The sequence below is a fragment of the Macaca mulatta genome, chromosome 17 (assembly GCF_049350105.2).
Source record: "Macaca mulatta isolate MMU2019108-1 chromosome 17, T2T-MMU8v2.0, whole genome shotgun sequence".
Lineage (NCBI taxonomy): Eukaryota > Metazoa > Chordata > Mammalia > Primates > Cercopithecidae > Macaca > Macaca mulatta.
In genome coordinates, this window is record NC_133422.1 from 1,138,877 (window position 1) to 1,161,035 (window position 22,159).

The 22,159-nt window shown below is 40.7% G+C and overlaps 3 protein-coding genes across 36 annotated transcripts in view; all 3 read left to right on the forward strand.

Annotated features, from left to right (window-relative positions):
• XPO4 (exportin 4) overlaps positions 1-5,619 on the forward strand; it is a 105,065-nt gene extending 99,446 nt beyond the window's left edge. For 4 of the 6 annotated variants that reach the window (XM_015120707.3, XM_015120709.3, XM_015120706.3 and 1 more), the window contains one exon: positions 1,470-5,619. In XM_015120707.3, the coding sequence (XP_014976193.1) occupies positions 1,470-1,667 (198 nt within the window). In that variant the 3' untranslated portion in view covers positions 1,668-5,619. The remainder of the gene's footprint in view (positions 1-1,469) is intronic. The other 2 variants (XR_013407626.1, XR_003724310.2) reach the window with 1 other exon arrangement.
• A 6,090-nt stretch (positions 5,620-11,709) lies between these two features.
• The window catches only part of EEF1AKMT1 (EEF1A lysine methyltransferase 1), a 98,701-nt gene continuing 88,251 nt past the window's right edge, over positions 11,710-22,159 (forward strand). For 13 of the 29 annotated variants that reach the window (XM_077973745.1, XM_077973743.1, XM_077973746.1 and 10 more), the window contains exon 1: positions 11,710-12,475. The gene's annotated coding sequence lies outside the window, so the exon portion shown is untranslated. The remainder of the gene's footprint in view (positions 12,476-22,159) is intronic. The other 16 variants (XM_077973747.1, XM_077973732.1, XM_077973733.1 and 13 more) reach the window with 2 other exon arrangements.
• On the forward strand, positions 20,509-20,851 carry LOC721160 (thymosin beta-4-like). Its single transcript, XM_077973748.1, has one exon. The coding sequence runs from the start codon at positions 20,584-20,586 to the stop codon at positions 20,716-20,718; it is 135 nt and encodes a 44-aa protein (XP_077829874.1). The 5' UTR covers positions 20,509-20,583; the 3' UTR covers positions 20,719-20,851.

Sequence of the window (22,159 nt, forward strand, 5' to 3'; positions counted from 1 at the left end):
AAAGTGCTAGCATTAAAGGCCTGAGCCACTATGTCTGGCCAGGCCAGCTTTCTTTTTTTTTTTTGAGACAGAGTCTCACTTTGTCGCCCAGGCTGGAGTGCAGTCGTGTGATGTCTGCTCATTGCGAGCTCCGCCTCCCGCATTCCCGCCATTTTCCTGCCTCAGCCTCCCGAGTAACTGGGACTACAGGTGCCCACCACCACGCCTGGCTCATTTTTTTTTCATTTTTAGTAGAGACGGGGTTTCATCGTGTTAGCCAGGATGGTCTCTATCTCCTGACCTCGTGATCCGCCCGCCTGGGCCCCCCAAAGTGCTAGGATTACAGGTGTGAGCCATGGCGCCCGGCCTCCAGGCCAGCATTTTTTGAGAGCTTACCTCTGTCCTGGTTGAATTTCCCTTCCGCCTAAACCTTCTTCCACTTTCCTTTATAAGCTTTTATAATAGACTATTAAAAATAGAAAATTTCCCATATTCCTATATTTACTAAAGTCCTTTTCCTGCCCTTTCTCTAAGAGCTGCTGGGCACAATGCCGGTTTGGAGCTTTCAGAGTGCCCTGCTCCACTTGGAGAAGGTGCTGGAATATATTTCTCCGCCCCCTCCTCCCAAAAGGCTCCTGCCTGTCCTGTCTTTGTGCACACTGCTGTCCTCAGAACTGGGTGTACAATATATCTCTATTAACCTCTGCGGAACTACTGCAGACTTAGATTACTCAGAACTGGGTGTACAATATATCTCTATTAACCTCTGGGGAACTACTGCAGACTTAGATTACTCAGAACTGGGTGTACAATATATCTCTATTAACCTCTGCGGAACTACTGCAGACTTAGATTACTCAGAACTGGGTGTACAATATATCTCTATTAACCTCTGGGGAACTACTGCAGACTTAGATTACTCAGAACTGGGTGTACAATATATCTCTATTAACCTCTGGGGAACTACTGCAGACTTAGATTACTCAGAACTGGGTGTACAATATATCTCTATTAACCTCTGGGGAACTACTGCAGACTTAGATTACTCAGAACTGGGTGTACAATATATCTCTTTTAACCTCTGGGGAACTATTGCAGACTTAGATTATGTGTAAAATGCAAAATAAATAGGAATAATGTGCTTTGAAGAGGCAGCACAACAAAGTTATTTATCACATGGGTCTTGGGGCTACCTTGCCTGGACTCTTGCTTGATCTGGGCCATATCACTTCACCTCACTGAGTGTTGAAACTTTCACCTCTGGAATAGGAATAGAAACAGTACCTGTCTGAAAGCATTGTTGTAAATGATAGATGAATTAATTCGTGTAAAAGGTTTTCAAACAGTAGTACTTAAATGCTGAATTACTCTACATGTTAGCTCTTAAAATGTGCCCCTGCCTTTTGGAACCCCACAGTCCAGTAACTGATACGATCTACTTGTATGATATTCTAAGGAGGATACTTGTGTTTCCTTTGTCTCTTCAATAGGCTGAATATTCTGAACTGGTCGAAACATTACTGTCAAGTCAGCAAGACCCAGTTATTTACCAGAGATTAGCAGATGCCTTCAACAAGCTCACTGCAAGCAGCACTCCTCCCACGCTGGACCGGAAGCAGAAGATGGCCTTCTTAAAGAGTTTAGAAGAATTTATGGCAAATGTCGGTGGCCTCCTTTGTGTAAAATAAACAGCGTAACTTCACGCTTTAGATCCTTTCTGCAAAGTGCACTGAATTGCTGAAAGTTGACTTGAGTCTTGTCCTATTCCTCAGTTCATTTGGCCATTTTGGATTTTGGAGAGCCTGAAACTTTGATATGTATGTAATACAGTGAAACGGGAGAGGTCAACTTGGCATCAGCTTCTGCTGTTAAGTGTTAGCCACAATCTGTCATACATATGTCTTTTAGATTTTGAATGATGATTTAAAATTTTCAAAATGAAATTCCATATATGTGCAAACAGATATGGGCACCACGAAATACATATGCAGTGCCTTTTTCCTTTTAACCTAGGTGGCTAGCCAAAGTTTAGAATTTTTGTCATTAAATATGAAATGGATATATGCTAGGCAGTGTTTCTCGACATCTCCATAGATCGCCTGCGTCACTTGAGGAGCTGGTGAAAAGGTAGATTCTTAGGCCCAGCGCCATCTGTAGACCTTCAGAGTCTTAATGTCTGGTTGCTGGGCCCAGGAGTCTTCATGTTAATAAGCTTCTCCTTCCCGTCACCCCAAAAGTTTTGAATCAATGAAAGAGACATTGAAAACTCTTCAGAGGTTTTACGCTTTCTAGCTTTTCCTCCCTTTGATGATTGGGTTTATAATTCAGCAGGAAGGGGAGACATCACCAGGGGTTTGTTGGCTGTTTCTTAGCTTGCTTTCTTGCTTGCTTGCTTTTCTTGCTTTCTGTCTCTCTCTCTTTCTTTTCTCTCTGTCTCTCTTACATCAATCCAGCGTTGCAGGTTTTGTGTAATACAAGTCACTAATCATACTCTGATGCCTGAACTTGAGGAGGAAAATACATGTATATTTTTGTTCTATAAAAATAACCTTAGGAACTGTAGCCATTTCATTGCCTTAATTTTAAGAGGAAAGTACAAAAACAGCTGATTTGTTTTAGTAAGAAACCACGTCTTGATGCTTCAGAGTTGGTTTAGGGTGTTAGCTGCTATGAACCTGTTGCCCCTTTCGATCGTGTATTTATGTAGATTTATCAGTGAAATGAAAGGCTTGTTCCCGTCTAGTCTAACTTTTTGAGTGTGTTTCTATCCAGCCACATAGCCCGTATCTATTCTAAATGGCTTGCTTAAGCAATAATTATTTTAAAGGATGTGAATTACTGATTCACACAGACTATTGCACGTTGGGGCATTAGGGGCAATAATTCTTCTCCAGTCACGGGAGCCAGTGAATTTAATTTCAGAGATTAAAAATTCACTTTAGATCCTCTAGTTAGATCTTTTAATCAGGATTTTTATACAGCTGCCATGCTCCCCTAATTCAGTGTGCCAGCTTACATTGTGGAAATAAAAGCTAATTTATACACAGCAGGCATATGAAACTCCACTCATTGCAATACTTTCACAACACAGTGACAGGTAGAGGACTCTGGCACAGGTGCACTCATGAAACTCTGCTTCCACCATGTTCCTGACACCTATCTGCTACACCATTCTGCAAATACAGTTTTTCTACCTGATTGCATATAGCATATATGTCATTACATGTGATACTGTGCAAAACTTTGTATAATTCTGTGTTATTAACAGTTAACAAAACTGGAGCATCTAAATTACATCCAACCTGTGCATGTGATGTTAGGTAGATGTGAATGCAGGGCCTTGGGCCATAACTTACATTTCTCTCAATTTGATCACCATTGAGTCACAATTAAGGGGAAGCAAAAACATCTTGAAAAGACTGCTAGGAAGGAAACTAATACCAGTCATCCTGAAGTACACGTTTCTGTATTTTAAAAAATACTTTGATGCATTTATTTTTTGGTGTTTTTTTTTTCCCTTAAAAAACCTGAAGTGACATGCAGCAGTAATCTGTTCTGCATTGTTCTTGGTGTTGTGTGTTCCAGCGCCCTCCGGCTTTCTCAGCTGCTGTGAATTATGTGTATCTGTGTGTGCTAAGTACAGTCTCTTTACCAAAGGGCACTGAAACACACAATTGACTGGACAGGTCCACGCGCCATGACAAAACTATAATCAAGTTATTAAAAATAAAGATGAGTGGGAAAGGAATGCCTCGGTAAGTAAAAAGGCATCTATATTTAACAACTTTTATCCAGATGGCGACATATTTGCAGAATTTGCCCAGATCCTATTACCGTACTGAAAATAGAAAATCTCACCTCCATATTCCTGAGGTCTAATTTCATTAGACTAGTTTTAGTTTAAAAAGACCTTCCTCAGATTGGACCAAATAATACTTACGAGATCACCAGAATGTTGAATGTTGGCACACTGGGGTGAGGAGAAGCCACTACCATTTTTTAGGTGATGGGGATGCCACTGAGTTGCAACGGCTAGACCTTTTCAGAGTGGTTGTGTGCGTGTTTGCCTGATTGGATGCTTGTTCACTTTGTGTTTTATTTTGTCCAGTTTTGTCTTTAGCGTGTTTATTAACTTCTCCTGTCTTGTTTTGTTTTAATGCTCTTGGCCCAGTGGGTCTCAAGAACACCGGCTTAATTCTAGTCAGTTGATTTTTTTTTTTCTGTTAAAACTGACTGTTGTTAAAACATTTTTTAAAACAAAAACATTATTTGTACCCTCTTTTATATATGTCAAAGGGATACTGTCAAGTATTTCATTTTTAGATTTTTGTTTTATAAAATTTCTGTTGTTCGTATAGTATCCTTTAACCTCTAGTTTTCCATACATCCTTTGTTTCTCATTTTCCTTGACCCATTTATTTCCCAAGGCACAATCACGAAAGACTTTGTACTTTCACAGTCTGTTACTGTCGTAGCACCTGTAACTGTGTTCTTGTTTTGTTAAAAGGATTGATTTGCTTTCATGGTCCTTGTGCTGGATGGGTGGCTGCCTCAGTAGCAAAACTACCTGACAGTATTTGACAGTGTCCTTTCCAACACCGTTATTTGGGTCTTACAGGCTGGCCACCTCTGTTAGAACACAGTCCCATGTTAACATCACTGCATTGAGTTTTTGTCTGGTGTAAAGTGTGACATTTAATGTAAACAAACTGCAGGGTTTTTTCAAACTAATTTTAAGAATTTAGTCTTATTTCATTGTAAACTGTGTATCTAATTATTTACATTACTCTGTTCAGATGAGATGGTTACTACTACTTGTCCACGATTTTCATTTGAAAAGCAAGTATCTATACAATTTCCCCCCAGTCAGCATTATTTAACACTCCCCTTAACTGTCTTTGAACTTTCTCTTTTACCAAAAATGTCAAGTCTTTATAGTTGTAATATCACCATGTTTCCCATTTCTGTTAATACTTCTATGAACCCCTCAAGTATTGAAGGGAACTAGCTGTCAGTTTCAAGGATTACAAGTTTGAGTCTCCTAATATACAGCATCATTCTGAACCCTGAAATAATACTTTTCTCTGTTACAATTTTTATCTGTGTGCCACCTCTGTTGTTAGAGGTGGTTGTCAGTAGACCTTACTGAGTTAGCTGTCTTTGATGAGGAGTTATTGGTTCCTGAATAAAACATTAACCTTTTAAGTCAGAAGGAACCTCAGGACTTCTTAAGGTTTGTTTGTGTTTTTTAAAACCAGAGAATGAGGAACTGATTTGGCTATGAGGTTTAACATTATAATTTTCTGTAAGCTTTCCCACAAAACAACATTGTTGATTTGAGGATATTATAATGTGTTAAACTGTTTTTTAAATGTAAGTGGTTATTCTCCGACTTGGTAACTATGTTCTGAAAACACTGCATTTAAGAATTTTTAAAAATTGGTTTTCTAAAATTAAAATGTCCAAATTAGGCATATTGCTGAGCTCACATTGATGTGAAGTGCCATGGTTCCGGCTGAATTTTAAGCATATTTTCATTTAGATATAAAATATGTGAAGTATGCTTGGTTGATTACAGTGGGAACCCATGACATAGTTAACCAAAGAATATGTTTGGTTCAATAAAAATAGAAGTTTCATACTGGGCATTCATTCTGTTTTAAGGGAATGAATGAAGAATCGGTTTCCTGCTGTAGTGCTCTGTGGGGAAGTCTTAGTAAAGACCGGAATGCTGAGGTCGGCTGTGGCAGTTCCCTCCTCAGAGTTGGGTGGTGTGGCTTGCCCATTACCCGCGTGAAGCTCACATCGTTACCCTCCTCTCCCGCTGCGGTTGGATCTTTCCCTGTTCCCAGGCCCTCCCAGCAATTGGAGAGGTGGTTTTTTTTTTTTTTTTTTTTTTTTTTTGATTTTGGTTTTGGTTTTGGTTTTGTTTTCTTCCCCCCAGTCTGCATTCTTAGGCCTCTTAGCTATTAGGAACTGTCAGATACATACTAGTAGCTAATTTTCCTAGCCTGAAATTACATACTGCATCTGCACTATGTACCTACTGGGGATCTGACCTCAAGTGTTTTCTGAGCCCAGGCTTCCTGGTGTGGTGTCTTTTACCACATGAAATTATTACAGATTGCAAATGCTGGTATTGTGATTTGATTCTCTGTACAAAGAAAGAAGCTCTATGCAGTGAGTTTGTGGTTTAATGGTCACAAAAATGTTAGCACTGCTACCACTCAGCACGTGTAAAATTTTTTAAATTTATAAATATTAAAATTTTAAACTTACACTAAGACTTTTCAGTTTTTTTTAAAGACCCAGGGATGAGTGTACTATTTAAATATTTACCTCTATTAACATAACTAATGAAGGTATAAAGTTGCATTTAGTTTTTCAGAAGATGCTGCAATATGGTTTTAGGAAATAAATTAAGGCTATGTATTGAGCCAGTTATAGGCTGAATATCAGGTTGATAAAATTTTATTTGTATTTTTAAAATTCATAAATGGGAGTTAAAATGTGTCTTGTCACTAAATATTTTTATTACATTTTTGTTTTGACCATGTGTGATTTGTTCATGGGTATTTAGCTAGACTCTTTTAGGAAACTCATTGAAATGGTGCTAGTTTCTTTACCATTATAGGAAGATTGACACTGGGGACATTACACAGTCCTAAAATAATTTTAAACTTAAAAAAATGAAGACATCTGTACCGATAAAAATCAAGATTTCTATTACCTTCTGGGAGAACCCCTGGTACTCACAGAATATCCAGTATTAGAAATATAACAATTTTGTCTATATTTTATAATATTTTAAGCCCACAGCCTTAAAAACAATTTCACAGTTAAGTGATTATCTTTGGTGCATATTTAGTAAATACTTTTAGCAGTTTGAGTCATTCTTTTTGGCCTTTCAGGGAAAGTGGTGAATTACCATCTTATTGTGTGCTAGACAGATCCACCCTTTGCCTAGTGTTAAATCTTGTAAATATATGAAGTGAAAAGTTAATTTTTAAAGAAAATGCATTTTTAAAATGTTCATTTTTAACCTGAATTTGCTTTGAATATTCTTTGATTTGTAATGTTGTTATTTAGGTTATATTGAGATTTATTCCCCTCCAAAGGTGGATAAAGAAAAGTTGTTTAAGAAAACCAATTAGAGTGTATTTTTGTTTCCTTTCTTTCATTACCAAGTGTGGGGCCGTAGACACAAGCTAATCATCTGTCGTTTGAGAGCCACAGATGATTTCAAAGGTCCCAAATATATAAAAATCTGTAACTGCTTTTTTAAAAGACATCTTTAATGGGGCTCTCCAAAAATACAGTTTGGTTGCTTATGAGTGATGCCTTTGACGGGCTGATTAGATTATAAGACAGTTTTGTTTGTTTGTTTTTTGAGACGGAGTCTCGCTCTGTGGCCCAGGCTGGAGTGCAGTGGCGCAATCTCAGCTCACTGCAAGCTCCGCCTCCCGGGTTCCCGCCGTTCTCCTGCCTCAGCCTCCCGAGTAGCTGGGACCACAGGCGCCACCACCACGCCCGGCTAATTTTTTGTATTTTTAGTAGAGACGGTTTCACCGTGTTCGCCAGGATGGTCTCCATCTCCTGACCTCGTGATCCGCTCGTCTTGACCTCCCCAAGTGCTGGGATTACAGGCGGGAGCCACCGCGCCCGGCCTTCTTTGTTTTTTTAAACATAGGATCTCAGATCGGGTCTTGTGCATTCTATCTAATCTCAAATGGCAATTCAGTTTGACTTCTTTTAAAACTAAGTGGAAATGGTATCTTTGGTGAAATAAATGAAATAATCTTGCTGGGAAATTCCACACAGCACCCCCGGCAGCATCCTGTCTCAGTTCTGGTGTATAATTCAACCTCCTACTGAGCGTCCCTGTAAATTATTTTTAATATATAGCATGAGAGTGAACTGAGGTAAGTCATTGATGTTTCCCAGAGATGATGAATGAACAGAAACAAATAGGATCTACTAAACATTTTATTCCCATAGTAGTGAGCAGTTTTGTTCTTGTTTTGATAATGTTCATTTCTGCCTACTTTACCATCTTAGGCTTCAAATACTCCTTTAAGAAAGCCCAAGATATATTGAGTAGTGGAACTTCTTATTTGTACACCTGTTTATAACTGCACTGCCCTGGATGTTACGGTTATTTCTAAGGACTTACCTGGTAAAGCTAGTTGAACTGGTAGACTGCAGGGTAGAGGCAGACCTAGATTCAATCTCTAACTAAGCTACATAGGGCTTACATTAATTTCCACAGGTCTGTTATCCATACCATGAGCTTATAAGTGTTCCAAAGAAAAAATTTAAAAGTGATGGATAAAATACAATAGTAGATGTTCAATAAATTCCATTGTATTTAAAGATGATTTCTGAAAACACATTTCATTTTATTAGATAAATGTATCGTAACACTAAGTCTGATACCTAATAGTCAATTGCTTTTAAATACATGCTGTAATATCTTCATATGATACTACATTGTAGCCCTAGCCACAACCACCCTAGGGATATTGGGGTAGAATTCACCATATTTATTTACTGTATCTTTTTTTTAATGAGAAAATGGATCTATTTATGTCAACTATCTTAGTCTGTTCTATTTAAGTCAACTATCTTAGTCTGTTTGGTCCTGTTACAATACCTGAGACTAAAGAACAGAAACTTATTCTGTCATTTCTGGAGGCTGCCCTTCGCCTTCCATCATGTGGAAGAGGCAAGAAAGCCGTCACCGGATACTGGCAAGAGAGAATCAACTCCCTCCTTCAAGCCCCTTTGTAATGGGACCTAATTTCATTCATTAGGGAGGAACTCTCTTGGCCTAATCACCTCTTAAAAGCCTCACCTCTTCATACTGGCACATTGGCAACAATTGAGTGTTGCAAGGGAGCTATTCAAACCACAGCAACAAGGATTTTATTTTCTGCTGAATATGCACCTATTATTTCTACAACAATGAAAAAATCCTAACAGTGATTCCCAAAGTGAGTTTCATGCATTAGTAATTCTTAAAAATAATTATTAAATATGTTTTGATACAACGGGTTTCTTCAGTGCATTAAGTTGAAGGCTTTAATACATTAATGCCTATTGTGAAACTCAGAAGAAGAGTTTAACCACATTTTCCTGATTTTTACTTTATACAGTCTTTTCTCAAAGTACCTTATAGGACTAGAAATCTAAGCAATATCCTTTGCAACATGCTTAGGATAATTTGAATAACTGTGATAAAGCACTCAATGGAAGAAAAACACGTGAATCTGTTTTTGTAATTACAGGCAATTTGTTTGTTGTTGTTTTAAGAAAAACTGAGTCTGGTGTGGTTTTAGGTTTTTTTTGAGACAGACTTCCTCTGTCACCCAGGCTGGAGTGCAGTGGCATGATCTTGACTCACTGCAACCTCCACCTTGCAGGTGTAAGCGATTCTCCTGCCTCAGCCTCCCAAGTAGCTGGAAATACAGGTGTGTGCCATCACACCCGGCTAATTTTTGTATTTTTAGTAGAGATGGAGTTTCGCCATGTTGACCAGGTTGGTCTCAAACTCCTGACCTCAGGTAATCTGCCCACCTCGGCCTCCTAAAGTGCTGGGATTACTGGCGTAAGCCCTGCACCTGGCCCCGAGTCTGGTTTACTTTCTTTTTTGCACCATTTCTGAAGAGAAGCAATATGAACAAAAATCACTGGTGAATACACAAAAGGAATAATTCCTGAATTAAAATTGAAGACATCCTTCATGTCCAATTTAACTGGACAAGTAATTTTCCCTTTAATGAGACTGTACTCCTTTAATATTTTACATGTTTATGATTTGCAAAAACCATTAAATTACAGTGCACAGGTTTCACCAGGAAAATATTAATCTTACTGTATTACTGTCATGCTGTCTGAGCAATGAGGTCTAGTGAAGGTATAAAAAACTCTTTGACATCTACGGTCACTTTAATAGTAAAAATAGTATATAGTAAAATACATGAAGGTAACGTCATATGCTATTAAAGCAATGTCAGCTTTGAAAGAAAATGATCTACTGTTTCAGACTCGACTGAATGTAAACTTCTGTTGAAAGTAGTTATAAGCTGAGGCAGTCTCTTGTTTATTGAACACCACCTCCATAAAAAATGCACTCATAAAAGTTGGTTATTGTTTCTCAGTTTGTGTTAATGTCCTTTTTTTTTTTTTGAGACAGAGTCTCACTTTGTTGCCCAGGCTGGAGTGCAGTGGCACGATGTCCGCTCACTGCAAGCTCCGCCTCCCGGGTTCACGCCATCCTCCTGCCTCAGCCTCCTGAGTAGCTGGGACTACAGGCACCGCTACCACGCCTGGCTAATTTTTTTATATTTTTAGTAGAGATGGGGTTTCACCGTGTTTGCCACGATGGTCTCGATCTCCTGACCTCATGATCCGCCCGCCTCAGCCTCCCAGAGTGCTGGGATTACAGGCGTGAGCCACCGTGCCCAGCTGTGTTAATTTCTTTTAGTTTTTTTTTTTTTTAAACATATTTTCTTCCTGTTCCTTTTCCAGAATACACCTGATCTTGAAATATTTGGTTAATAGACTTGTCATCAATTCAAAACAAAGTCAAAATGTAGCATGGGTTATTATAAACTGGAAATAGTTCTTAAAATGGAAATTACGGTACATCCAAAGTTATAAACCTAGGGTTTCATGAACTACTTACTGAATAGCATCATTTGCCAGCTGAACAGTTTATATCCTTACCTTATACCAGAAAGGATTTTCACATTGCTCAGCAGAATATATAAAATTCAGCAAGATCATGAAATTGGTAAAGAAAATGGAGGAAAGGGAGGTAGGAGCATAATATAGATTGATTTCTTGGGGAATTGAAAACAAATACTTTGTATCACTTATAATTTGGTAACTGCTAAAACGTAAGGGAACCTTTTAATAATCAGTGCTTGTATGTGCCAGATAATTAAGGTGTTGTTGACGAAAATCGTACGTACTTACGGTGCTAGATGTCTAAATATATATATTGATCAACGGACTCAACACTGAAGACCCTGAAAGACTAACGAGTTTTAAAGGTTCCCCTCCCCGCACCGCCAATCCCTTAAATTTTACCAAAGCCTCAATTTGATATCAACATTTAAAGTCAACGATTTGATTAAAAGACTGAGCAATCGACCAATGAAGCCTTGACTTTGAAAACCTACGTGACTCAGTGCAAAACAGTGGGTTTAACTTTAATTAGGATCTTAATTCCTTTTTTTTTTTTTTTTTTAGGCGGAGCCTTGCTCTGTCGCCCAGGCTGGAGTAGCTGCGGCGTGATCTCGGCTCAGTGTGGCTTCTGCCTCCCGGGTTCCAGCGAGTCTCCCGCCTCAGCCTCCTGGGTAGCTGGGATTAAGGCGCACGCCGCCACGCCCAGCTAAGTTTTGTATTTTTAGTAGAGAGGAGGTTTCACCATGTTGGTGAGGCTGGTCTCGAACTCCTGACCTCAGGTGATCCGCCCGCCTCGGCCTCCCAAAGTGTTGGGATTACAGGCGTGAGCCACCGCGCCCTGTGAGGGCCTTAAATATCTCTTGCCACCATTCTTGGAGGCAGCTGATGAGACAAGTGAAGGAACGACTCCAGGATGGAGACAACCCCCAGGATTGTAAACGCGAGATTGAGACGCTGCCGGGAGATGGCCTGTCTTGCGCAAGCGCCTGGGCGGGAGGGTCTGCGCCTGCGCGAGCGCGACTCTGGCCAGCCCCTCCCACTGCCCACGGAGAGTCTGGGCGACTGCGCACGCGCGGCTGGTGAGTGGCGGGTTCCGGCGCAGCTGTGGGGCTGGCTGCGCGCCGCTGAGGGGTTTTGGACTGGGTTAGGTGCGTTTGGTGTATGTGTTTCTCACCTTTTTTCCAGGGCGGTGGTAGCGGAAGAGTTTAGTTAGCGGTGGCTGGCGGATGCCTGAGGGAAGGAGCTGGCGCCGGCCTGAGAATGGGTCGTGGTTGCTGGTTGGGCGCGGTCGGGCCTCGTGTCCGGGTCGCTGAAGGGGCCGCGTCCTGGGCCGCGCACGTTGGCTCCCGGGCCTCAGGCGGCCTTGGTGCTGAGGGGGACGTGAACCCTTAGGCTGCGGCAGCGCGTGGAGGCCTTCCTTCCGCGTAGAAACAGGACTCGGCCTGCGGTCCTTTCCATCTTTGCTCTCAGAAGTTCGCGGAGGGATTTGGCGAAATACCCGACCAGGCTTGACTGTCCGCTCCTGGACGGCGGGCCCTGTCGCCGGGGCTTCTGAGGCTGGCACCCTGCCGGGTGCGGGGGCTGCGAGGTGGAGTAGACTAGGACGAGGGCGGCTTTACTGCGAAACGGCTTCACTGCTGCTGCCTTTACTCCGAAGCCAGTAGCTTCGGAGGTGCAGAAGAAGCGCTGGGACGATCCTGGAGGGAGCCACGTGTCAGACAGGAAGGCCTTGCTGATGGGGGTTGTGGTTACACGCGGTGTACATCACAACGTCGCACTGCACACCTACGACCTGCATTTCACTGTAAGCGTTACCTCCTTTTTAAAGTTAATTTAAAAACAGGATAAATGGAATTCTGGAAAGCGATACGGAAGGAACTGTTTGAGGCAGGGGGACTCAAAGATGAAAAGAGAATGAAAACCTTTGGCCCTTTTCTGGACATACATTGGATTAAGGGTAGAATCATACAGCAATCTATAAAAAGTATTTGGAGAATATCTAGGCCTTACCCATTCGTAGAGGGAGTCTCGCTCTCCTGCGGTTTACTGGAGTCTGGGATGGCTCCTAGGTTAATGCTTTTTCCGCTGTCTTAACCTAATTTCACACAAGAATGAATGTGGAAATTATAGTATGGTGGTTTTGCCCTAAGTAAATTTGGTAACATGGAAATTGAGTGATTTTATACAAAAAGAGACTAACCACAGCCCATGAGAAGCCGGCTAATCCCTGCTTACGCTGCAAGCCAACGTGTCCGACCCTTTGGTCAGGCTGTTCCATTCTTCTGAAATCCTCACTCTTCATCCTTACCTTTCCTTCAGGTCGAGTTGAAACTCCACCTGCTCTTTCACTCCTCTCCCCACTCAGGCCCTCCACTCTGATCCCAGGGCGTGAATGGTGCTTCTCTATAGAGGGCGTCCACCTTACCGTTGGTGTTCGCCATGTGTCTGCCTAACCTAGAATTTTTCGGCTGCAGCTTGTGGGGTGGGATACTTCTTTGATGTGGAGGGCTGTCTTGTGAATTTTAAGTTCGGCAACCTCTACCCACCGGATGCCAGTGGCACCCTCCTTCCCATTTATGGCAACCAAAAATGTCTCCAGGCATTGCCAGATGTTCCCCTTAGCGACAAAAGGGCTCCTCGTTCTGTGAGAACTGCTGATCTAGAGTCTGAGCCACATAAGGTCCAAGGTCAGTTTAATAATAATATAATTTCAATATAATCCATAGGTACAAATTTCAAAATATAAAGAAAAATTTTTTTACTGCCACTTGTGGTGCAGGACCACCCCATAGAGAGTGTGCCCAGAGTAGCCAGAAAAAATTTAAAGATAATAATATAACAGTACTTCCCAACTCTTTTGGATCATAAACCCCCTTAGAAATTTTAAAAATAATAAAGCTATAATGAGATAGTGATTTAAAAAATGTTAAAAATAGGTTAATTTTTTTTTTTTGAAATGAAGTTTCTTGTGACTCAGGCTGGAGTGCAATGGCGAGATCTCAGCTGACTGTAGCCTCCATCTCCCGGGTTCAAGCGATTCTCCTGCCTCAGCCTCCTGAGTAGCTGGGACTATAGGCGGCTGCCACCACGCCTCACTAGTTTTTGTATTTTTAGTAGAGATGGGTTTCACGATGTTGGCCAGGCTGATACCGAATTCTTTACCTCAGGTGATATGCCCGCCTCAGCCTCCCAAAGTGCTTGGATTATAGGCGTGAGCCACTGCTCCCGGCCATTTCATTTAATCTTTGATGTTTATCTTGCTAACCGATTTCAGTTTTCCTCATTAGAAGTGATGCACTTTTGAACTCACTTTAACAATGTAGGAAACATTCTACGACTCTTAAAATTGCAGCCCCCTATGCTCTCCATGTGTTCCTCTGTTAATCTTACTGTTATCTAACATTTATTTCATACGTATTGTTTTAGTCTGTCTTCCTCTCGAATGTAAGCACCAAGAGAATAAGGACTTTGAGACTTACCACCTAGAACAAACAGTGCTTCCTACATGGTAGAAAATGATTATCAAAGGAATGGATTTAATACACTTCAAACTTTTATTTTGGGATCGAATTCTTACATAGATTGGAACTTAATTGCCTTTTACAGCTATGAAAGTAGACAGTTTTATTAAATTGCTCTTTGGAATTCCTTGTTTTGCACTTAAAGTCAACTGATTCCTTTTTGGTTTTCATGTTTTATTTCTAAGTGATTAACAAGTTACAGGCTGTAATTTAAAAGCCCTTCTTCGATGGCCGGGCACAGTGGCTTGCGCCTATAATCCCAGCACTTTGGGAGGCCGCGGGGGGTGGATCACGAGGTCAGGAGATCAGACCATCCTGGCTAACATGGTGAAACCCCATCTCTACTAAAAATACAAAAAATTAGCCAGGCATGGTGGCGGGCGTGTGTAGTCCCAGCTGCTGGGGAGGCTGAGGCAGGAGAATGGCATGAACCCGGGAGGCGGAGCTTGCAGTGAGCTGAGATCGCACCACTGCACTCCAGCCTGGGCGACAGCGGGAGACTCTGGTAATAAAAGCCCTTCTTCAGTGGTGCAGCTGTGGAAAGTACTAATAAAAATGGAATTGGCTGGGCATGATGGCTCATGCTGGTAATCCTAGCACTTTGGGAGAACAAGATGGGTGGATCACTTGACTCCAGGAGTTCAGGACCAGCCTGGGCAACATGAGGAGACCCCTGTCTCTACAAAAATTAGCTGGGCGTGGTGGTGTGCACCTGTAGTCGCAGCTACTCAGGAGGCTGAGATGGGAGAATTGCTTGAGCTGGGGAATTTGAGGCTGCAGTGAGCCATGATCACACCACTGCACTCCAGCCTGGGCAACAGAGTGAAACCCTGTCTCAAAAAAAAAAATATATTTCTATGTCAAAGATAAATATATATGCATATGTGTGTATGTATGTGTCTGCATATGTATATGGACACACTCATACACACAAACACACTTTTATTTTTCTTTCAGTTCTAGGCAGTATTGTGGTGCAGCCTTTTTTAGGAACTTGTACTCTTCAATTTTGCCAGGCAGCATTGGCTTTTAATAGTTCCCTGATTTTTTTTCCTGTATGAACTCACAATTCTGAAATACCAAATTGAAACCTTTTAGTTGTTTGAAGATCATTTTGCCGTGTTTTCTCAGTTCAGCATGCGCACAAGATAATCTTTGGAATTTTTACTTGGAAATATTCCAGCCTGTTGGGTCCTCGTATGCTTTCCTGAAAATGTGTTCTTTGTGCTTATTGCAGTAAACTAGAACTATTCATTTCAAGTATTCATACCATTCTTTGGTGGGACTTCTATAGACAACCCCATGTTGAGTGAAATTATTTTTAGTTCTAAGTATAAAAACCTTAAAAGTAGATAATCCATCACTATTCAGCTTATAAAACTGAACACTATACCCATTCAACCCTAGTCTCCCCTCCCCCGAACCCCTAGCAACCACAATTCTACTTTCTGTCTCTGTGATTTTGACAACTCTAGGTACTTAATATAAATGGAGTTACGCAGTATTTTTTTAAATGACTGGCTTATTTCACTCAGCATAATGTCCTGAAGGTTTATCTATATTGTAGCATATATCAGAATTTCCTTCTTTTCCAAAGGAATCATATTCCATTGTATGTGTATATTTCATTTTCCTATATTCATGCTTGCTGATTCTCTTTTGCCTGCTTAAAACTGCTTTTAATTCCTCTAGTGAGTTTTTCATTTCATTGTACTTTTCAGCTCCAGAATTTCTAGTCTCCTTTTGTTTTCTGTCTCTATTTATATTTCCAATTTTGTTCATATGTCATTTTCCTCACTCTACACCTTTCTTTAGTTATCTGAGAATCTTTAAGATAGTTATTTTAAAGTCTTTGTCTATGAGGCCAACCATCTAGTCTTTCTCAGGGATGGTTTCTCTTGATTTATTTTTTTCCTTTGAATGGGCTGTACTTTCCTATTTCTTTGTGTGCCTTGTAATTTTTATGTTGAAAATTAGGCATTTGAATAATAATGTGATAACTCTGGAAGCCATTGTGTTTGAATGTCTCAGTCCTTAGATGTCTGGCTTCCCGAAAGGGTAAAAAAGAAAAGTAAAAGCCGGTGCTGGCACTTTAAATCTGCTGGAAGTCACTTTAGCCAGAGGGAGAGGGGCTTGCAACAATGACCACCACCTGTGTCTTTGGCTTTCTTATTGGAAGCAGCAAAGGTAGTCAGAACAGATTATTCCAATGTTTGAAAGACAGGTATTTCCTGTAAGTTTTATGCAAGGTGTTCCTCAGTGTGTGCATAGCCAAGCTGCTCCTGGAACTATTCTGTGTTTAGATTTTGTGTTTGCCTGTTTGGCATGTATTAATTACAGGGATAAACTAAAGGCTAAAGTTGTTTACATCATCCTTTTAAGCCCTCTCTTGTGGGTGCACAAACCTCATATCACAGACTTCCTGGTGACAACCATAGAATGCCTGTTTTTGCTTTATGCCCTATAGGGGATGTCCCCACCTAGATCCTTCCCACTTACTTAGCAATAAAGGCATAGTCTCAGGTCCTTTCTCTGCTTTGTGGTCTCTGCTCGTGACAGTTTCACGTGGCCCCCTGTGGCATGCCATGACCCTCATTTCTGGGGAGAATTGTAACATTAAACTTTCTTTTCAATGGCATTGATCTCTCCATGTCCTCTCTGTCACCTTTATAAATTAAGACTTAAAACAAGAGTGCATGCATAGCTGCTTGTCAGGGGGCTGGAGGGTGAGAATGGGTAGCTGCTGCTGATCAGAGAGCTGAAATTCGCTGAAATTAACCACTATTTACAATCTTAGCCTTCCAATAGACCCTTCAAAAGATTGAGGTGTCCAGTCTTTTGGCTTCCCTGGGCCACATTGGAATAAGAATTGTCTTGGGCCACACATAAAATACACTAATAGCTGAGAATCTGGGTAGGCCAAGATGGTTAGAGTGCAAGGCTGAGTACCAAAGAGAACAGAGAAAGAACTCCAGGTATCTGCAAAGGGACCTCCTTGAGAAACTACTGGAAGATACGGAAATAAACATCTGAAAAGATTTGAAGGAACAGTACCTGACTCATTCAAGACCAAGAATAGTGTTTTTTTCTACCAGCTGGACTGGAAAACCTCATAATTTATGGGGCATTGGATAGAGTACTTCAAAGGGTTTTGCCTCAGTAATGGGGTGTAATCAGTCTAGACTAAGTGCTGCTCTGCTCTTGTCTAACAGTCTTAAAAATGAGACCTGAAAGGATCAAATTGTTTCCAAGTAACTAAACTGTGTCTCAGTGCAAATCAAGAATAATTATATAGGAATACAGAAATATATAGCATACAAGTTAAAATTCACAATGTCTGGCATTCAATTAAAAAAACTATCAGACATGTAAAAAATCAAGAAAATACAATCCATAATGGGAAAATCAGTCCACTGAAACTGACCCAGAATAGATGTATGTTAGAAGTAGTGGACAAGGATGCTAAAATAAATTTATATTCTATGCTTTCAAAAAGCTACAGGGAAGATTGAACATGTTAACTGGAAATATGCAAATAAAGACTCATGTAACTTTTGGAGATGTCTGAGATTAAATGTCTGTGGTGAAAATTACACTGTAGGGGATTAATAGATTAGGCATAGAAGAATAGTAGATTAGTAAACTTGAACACTAGAAATAGAAGCCATCACAAATGAAATACAAAGAGAAAGAAGTTTAAAATGAAGAAAGCATCAAAGAACTGTGGTACAATGTGAAGCTACTAAATATGTGTATAATTGGAGTCCCTGAAAGGGAAGGGCGACAGAAGATTACTTGGGAAATAATGGTCAGAGTTTTTCCAATTTTGGTGAAAAACTATAAACCCACAGATCTAAGAAGCTCAATAAACACAAAGTACAAGAAATATGTAAAAAACCACACCAAGGCACATAATAATCAAATACCCAAAACCAGTAATAAAGAGAAAAACCTTTAAAACCATAGAAAAGAAAGACATGAAGAAAAATAAGAATTACAGCAGATTTTATGTGTGGAAACAATGCAGTGAATAGACAGTGGAGGACTATCTTTAAAATACCAAAAGAAAACTTGTCAACCTCAAATTCTATACCCGCAGTGAAACAGACATTATCAGAAGCAAAAGCTGAGAGAATGCATCACCAGCAGAATTGTACCACAAGGAATGTTCAACGAAGACATTCAAGCAGAAGGAAAATGACACCAGCTGGAAATAGCTATTCAACAGAATGAGGAGTTAAATATATATATGAGTTTTTAATTTAACAATGTAATGTGGCATTTATAACAAATGTAAAAAGTAGGATGTATGACAACAGTAACACAAAGATTTGGAGAAGAGAAATGGATTTATGTATACTATCAGAAGTTTCTTTTTTTGAGACAGAATCTGGCTCTGTTGCCCAGGCTGGAGTGAAGTGGCGTGATCTCGGCTCGCTGCAACCTCTGCCTCCTGGGTTCAAGCAATTCTCTTGTCTCAGCCTCCCAAGTAGCTGGGACTACAGGCGCCTGCCATCACACCCGGCTAATTTTTGTATTTTTAGTTGAGACAGGATTTCACCATATTGGTCAGGCTGGTCTCAAACTCCTGACCTCAGGTGATCCGCCTGCCTCAGCCTCCCAAAGTGCTGGGATTACAGATGTGAGCTACCACACCCGGCCATATACCATAATTCTTAAGCAACCTCTTAAATAGTCAGAGCTAGTAAGCTAACAATAGAGAAAGAAATAGATTTATAAAATGTTTTCACTGCTGTGTAGTGAATATATTTATACTGTAGGAATATACAACGTTATATACTATCTAATAGCTGGACATTTCAGTTGAGTTTAATTTTTTCTATTACATGTTTTTTTCCTTTTCTTTTCCTTCTGTTTTTTTGAGATGGAGTCTCACTCTGTCACCCAGGCTGGAGTGCAGTGGTGTGATGTGTGCTCACTGCAACCTCCACCTCCCAGGTTCAAGCGATTCTACTGCCTCAGCCTCCTAAATAGCTGAGATTACAGGTGCACGCCAACATGCCTGGCTAATTTTTTTCTATTTTTAGTAGAGATGGGGTTTCACCATGTTGCCCAGGCTGGTTTTGAACTCCTAACCTCATGATCTGCCCACCTTGGCCTCCCAAAGTGCTGGGATTACAGGTTTGAGCCACCATGCCCAGCCTCTATTATATATTTCTACTTTGAGCATCTTTTCATATATGTATATGCCTACTTGATGTTAGACTTCTTAATTGCGGTCAGTCTGGTAGGTGTATAGTGGTACTTCATTATGATTATAATTTGCATTCCCTGATGACAAGGTTGAACACCTTTTCATATGATTTTTGATTATCTGTGTGTCATCTTTTATAAAGTGCCTATTGAAATGTTTTGCCTATTTGTCTTTTGGTATAAAATAATTCTAAAAAGAAAAATTCTAGAAGCATATATGAAAGCTAGAAAATGAAACAAGAATTAAAACCAAGGGAAGAGGGCGGGCAGATCACAAGGTCAGGAGTTCAAGACCAGCCTGGCCAACATGGTGAACTCCTGTCTCTACTAAAAAATACAAAAATTAGCTGGGCGTGGTGGCGGGCACCTGTAATCCCAGTTACTGGGGAGGCTGAGGCAAGAGAATCACTTGAAATCAGGAGGCGGAGGTTGCAGTGAGCCAAGACTGCGTCACTGCACTCCAGCCTGGGCGAAAGTGAAACTCCATCTCAAAAAAAAAAAAAAAACCAAGGGAAGAAACACAAAGCAAATAATGAAATAGCAGACTTAAGCACAATATATCAATAATAACATTAAGTGTAAAAGGTCTAAATGCACCAATAAAAGAGCTTATCAGTAAGGATTTATTTTTTATTTTTATTTTTGAGTTGGAGTCTCACACTGTTGCCTGGGCTGGAGTGCAATGGCACAATCTCAGTCACTGCAACCTTCGCCTCCTGGGTTTAAGCGATTTTCCTGCCTCAGCCTCCCGAGTAGCTGGGATTAGAGGTACCATGCCTGGCTAGTTTTTGTATTTTTAGTAGAGACCGGGGTTCACTATGTTGACCAGGCTGGTCTCGAACTCGTGACCTCGTGATCCTCCCGCCTCAGCCTCCCACAGTGCTGGGATAACAGGCGTGAGCCACCCACTGCGCCTGGCCAGGATTTTTTTTTTTTTTAGGAGAAAACTATGTGCTGCCCACAAGAAACTCACTTCAAAATTAGCAGGGTGTGTGTGTGTTGAAAGTGAAAGGAAGGAAAATATATACCATAGAAGATTTTTTTAAAAAGCATGAGCACTTTTACTGATAGCAGGTAAAGTAGACATAAGAGTAAAGAAGTCAACTCGGTGGTGGCCACTGCACAGACCAGACTTCGCTCGTTCTTGCGTGCCTCGCTCTGCTTTTCCTCCGCAACCATGTCTGACAAACCCAATATGGCTGAGATCGAGAAATTCGATAAATCGAGACTGAAGAAGACGAGACTGCAAGAGAAAAATCCACCGCCTTCCAAAGAAGCGATTGAACAGGAGAAGCAAGGAGGCGAATCGTAATGAGGCGTGTGCCGCCACTATGCACTGTACATTCCACAAGCATTGCCACCTTATTTTACTTCTTTTAGCTGTTTAACTTGTAAGATGCAAAGAGGTTGAATCAAGTTTAAATGACTGTGCTACCCCTGTCACATAAAAGAACTACAGACAACGAAGGCTGCGCCTGCCTCTTCCATCTGTCTGTCTGGCTGGCAGGGAAGGAAAGAACTTGCATGTTGGTGAAGGAAGAAGTGGGGGTGGGACGACAGTGAAATCTGGAGTAAAACCAAGCTGGCCCAAGGTGTCCTGCAGGCTGTAATGCAGTTTAATTAGAGTGCCTTTTTTTGTTGTTGTTCAAATGATTTTAATTATCGGAATGCACAATTTTTAAAATATGCAAATAAGTTTAAAAACTTAAAAAAAGGCCGGGTGCGTTGGCTCAAGCCTGTAATCCCAGCACTTTGGGAGGCCGAGACGAGCGGATCACGAGGTCAAGAGATCAAGACCATCCTGGCTAACATGGTGAAACCCCGTCTCTACTAAAATATACAAAAAACTAGCCGGGCGAGGTGGCGGGTGCCTGTGGTCCCAGCTACTCGGGAGGCTGAGGCAGGAGAATGGCGTAAACCTGGGAGGCGGAGCTTGCAGTGAGCTGAGATCCAGCCACTGCACTCCAGCCTGGGCGAGAGAGCGAGACTCCGTCTCAAAAAAAAAAAAAAAAAACTTAAAAAAAAAGAGTAAGGAAATCACCAGAACAACAACAACAGAATTACATAATGATAAGAGTGAATTCATCAAGAACAAACAACAATTCTAAGAGTGTACGTACCAAATGAGAACAATTTAAATTACATGAAGCATGAAGTAAAAACTGAATCCACAATTACAGCTGGGTACTTCAATTCCCTCTCAGCAATCCATAGAACTACTAGATGGGAAACCAGCAAGGATACAGGGGACTTAATAACACCATTAACCGAAAGGATCTATTCACATTTATGTAACCCTTCACCCAACAACATCAAAATACACATTATTTTCAAGTATTCATGGAACATTTCACCAACATAGGCCATATCCATAGCCATTACACAAACTTAAGCATTTGAAAAAAGTATTGAAATTATACATGCTAGAAAACCTAACGAAAATCTCCAAACACTTGGAAATTAAACAGTGTACTTCTAAATAATATATGAGCCAGACAGAAATTTAAAAGTACACTGAACTGAATGAAAATGGGTGAAAAAGTATACAAATTTGCTGGGATGTTGCTAAAAGGGAATTTAAAGCACTAAACGCTTAAATTAGAAGAATGGTCTCAAAACAGTGTTCTAAACTCCCAGATCAAAAAGGTAGCTTAAAACAAAACAAATGCAAAGAAAGTAGAAGGAAGGAAATGAAAGGCAGAAATCAGTGAAATTGAAAACAAAGTCAACGATGCAAAAACTTATTTTTTAAA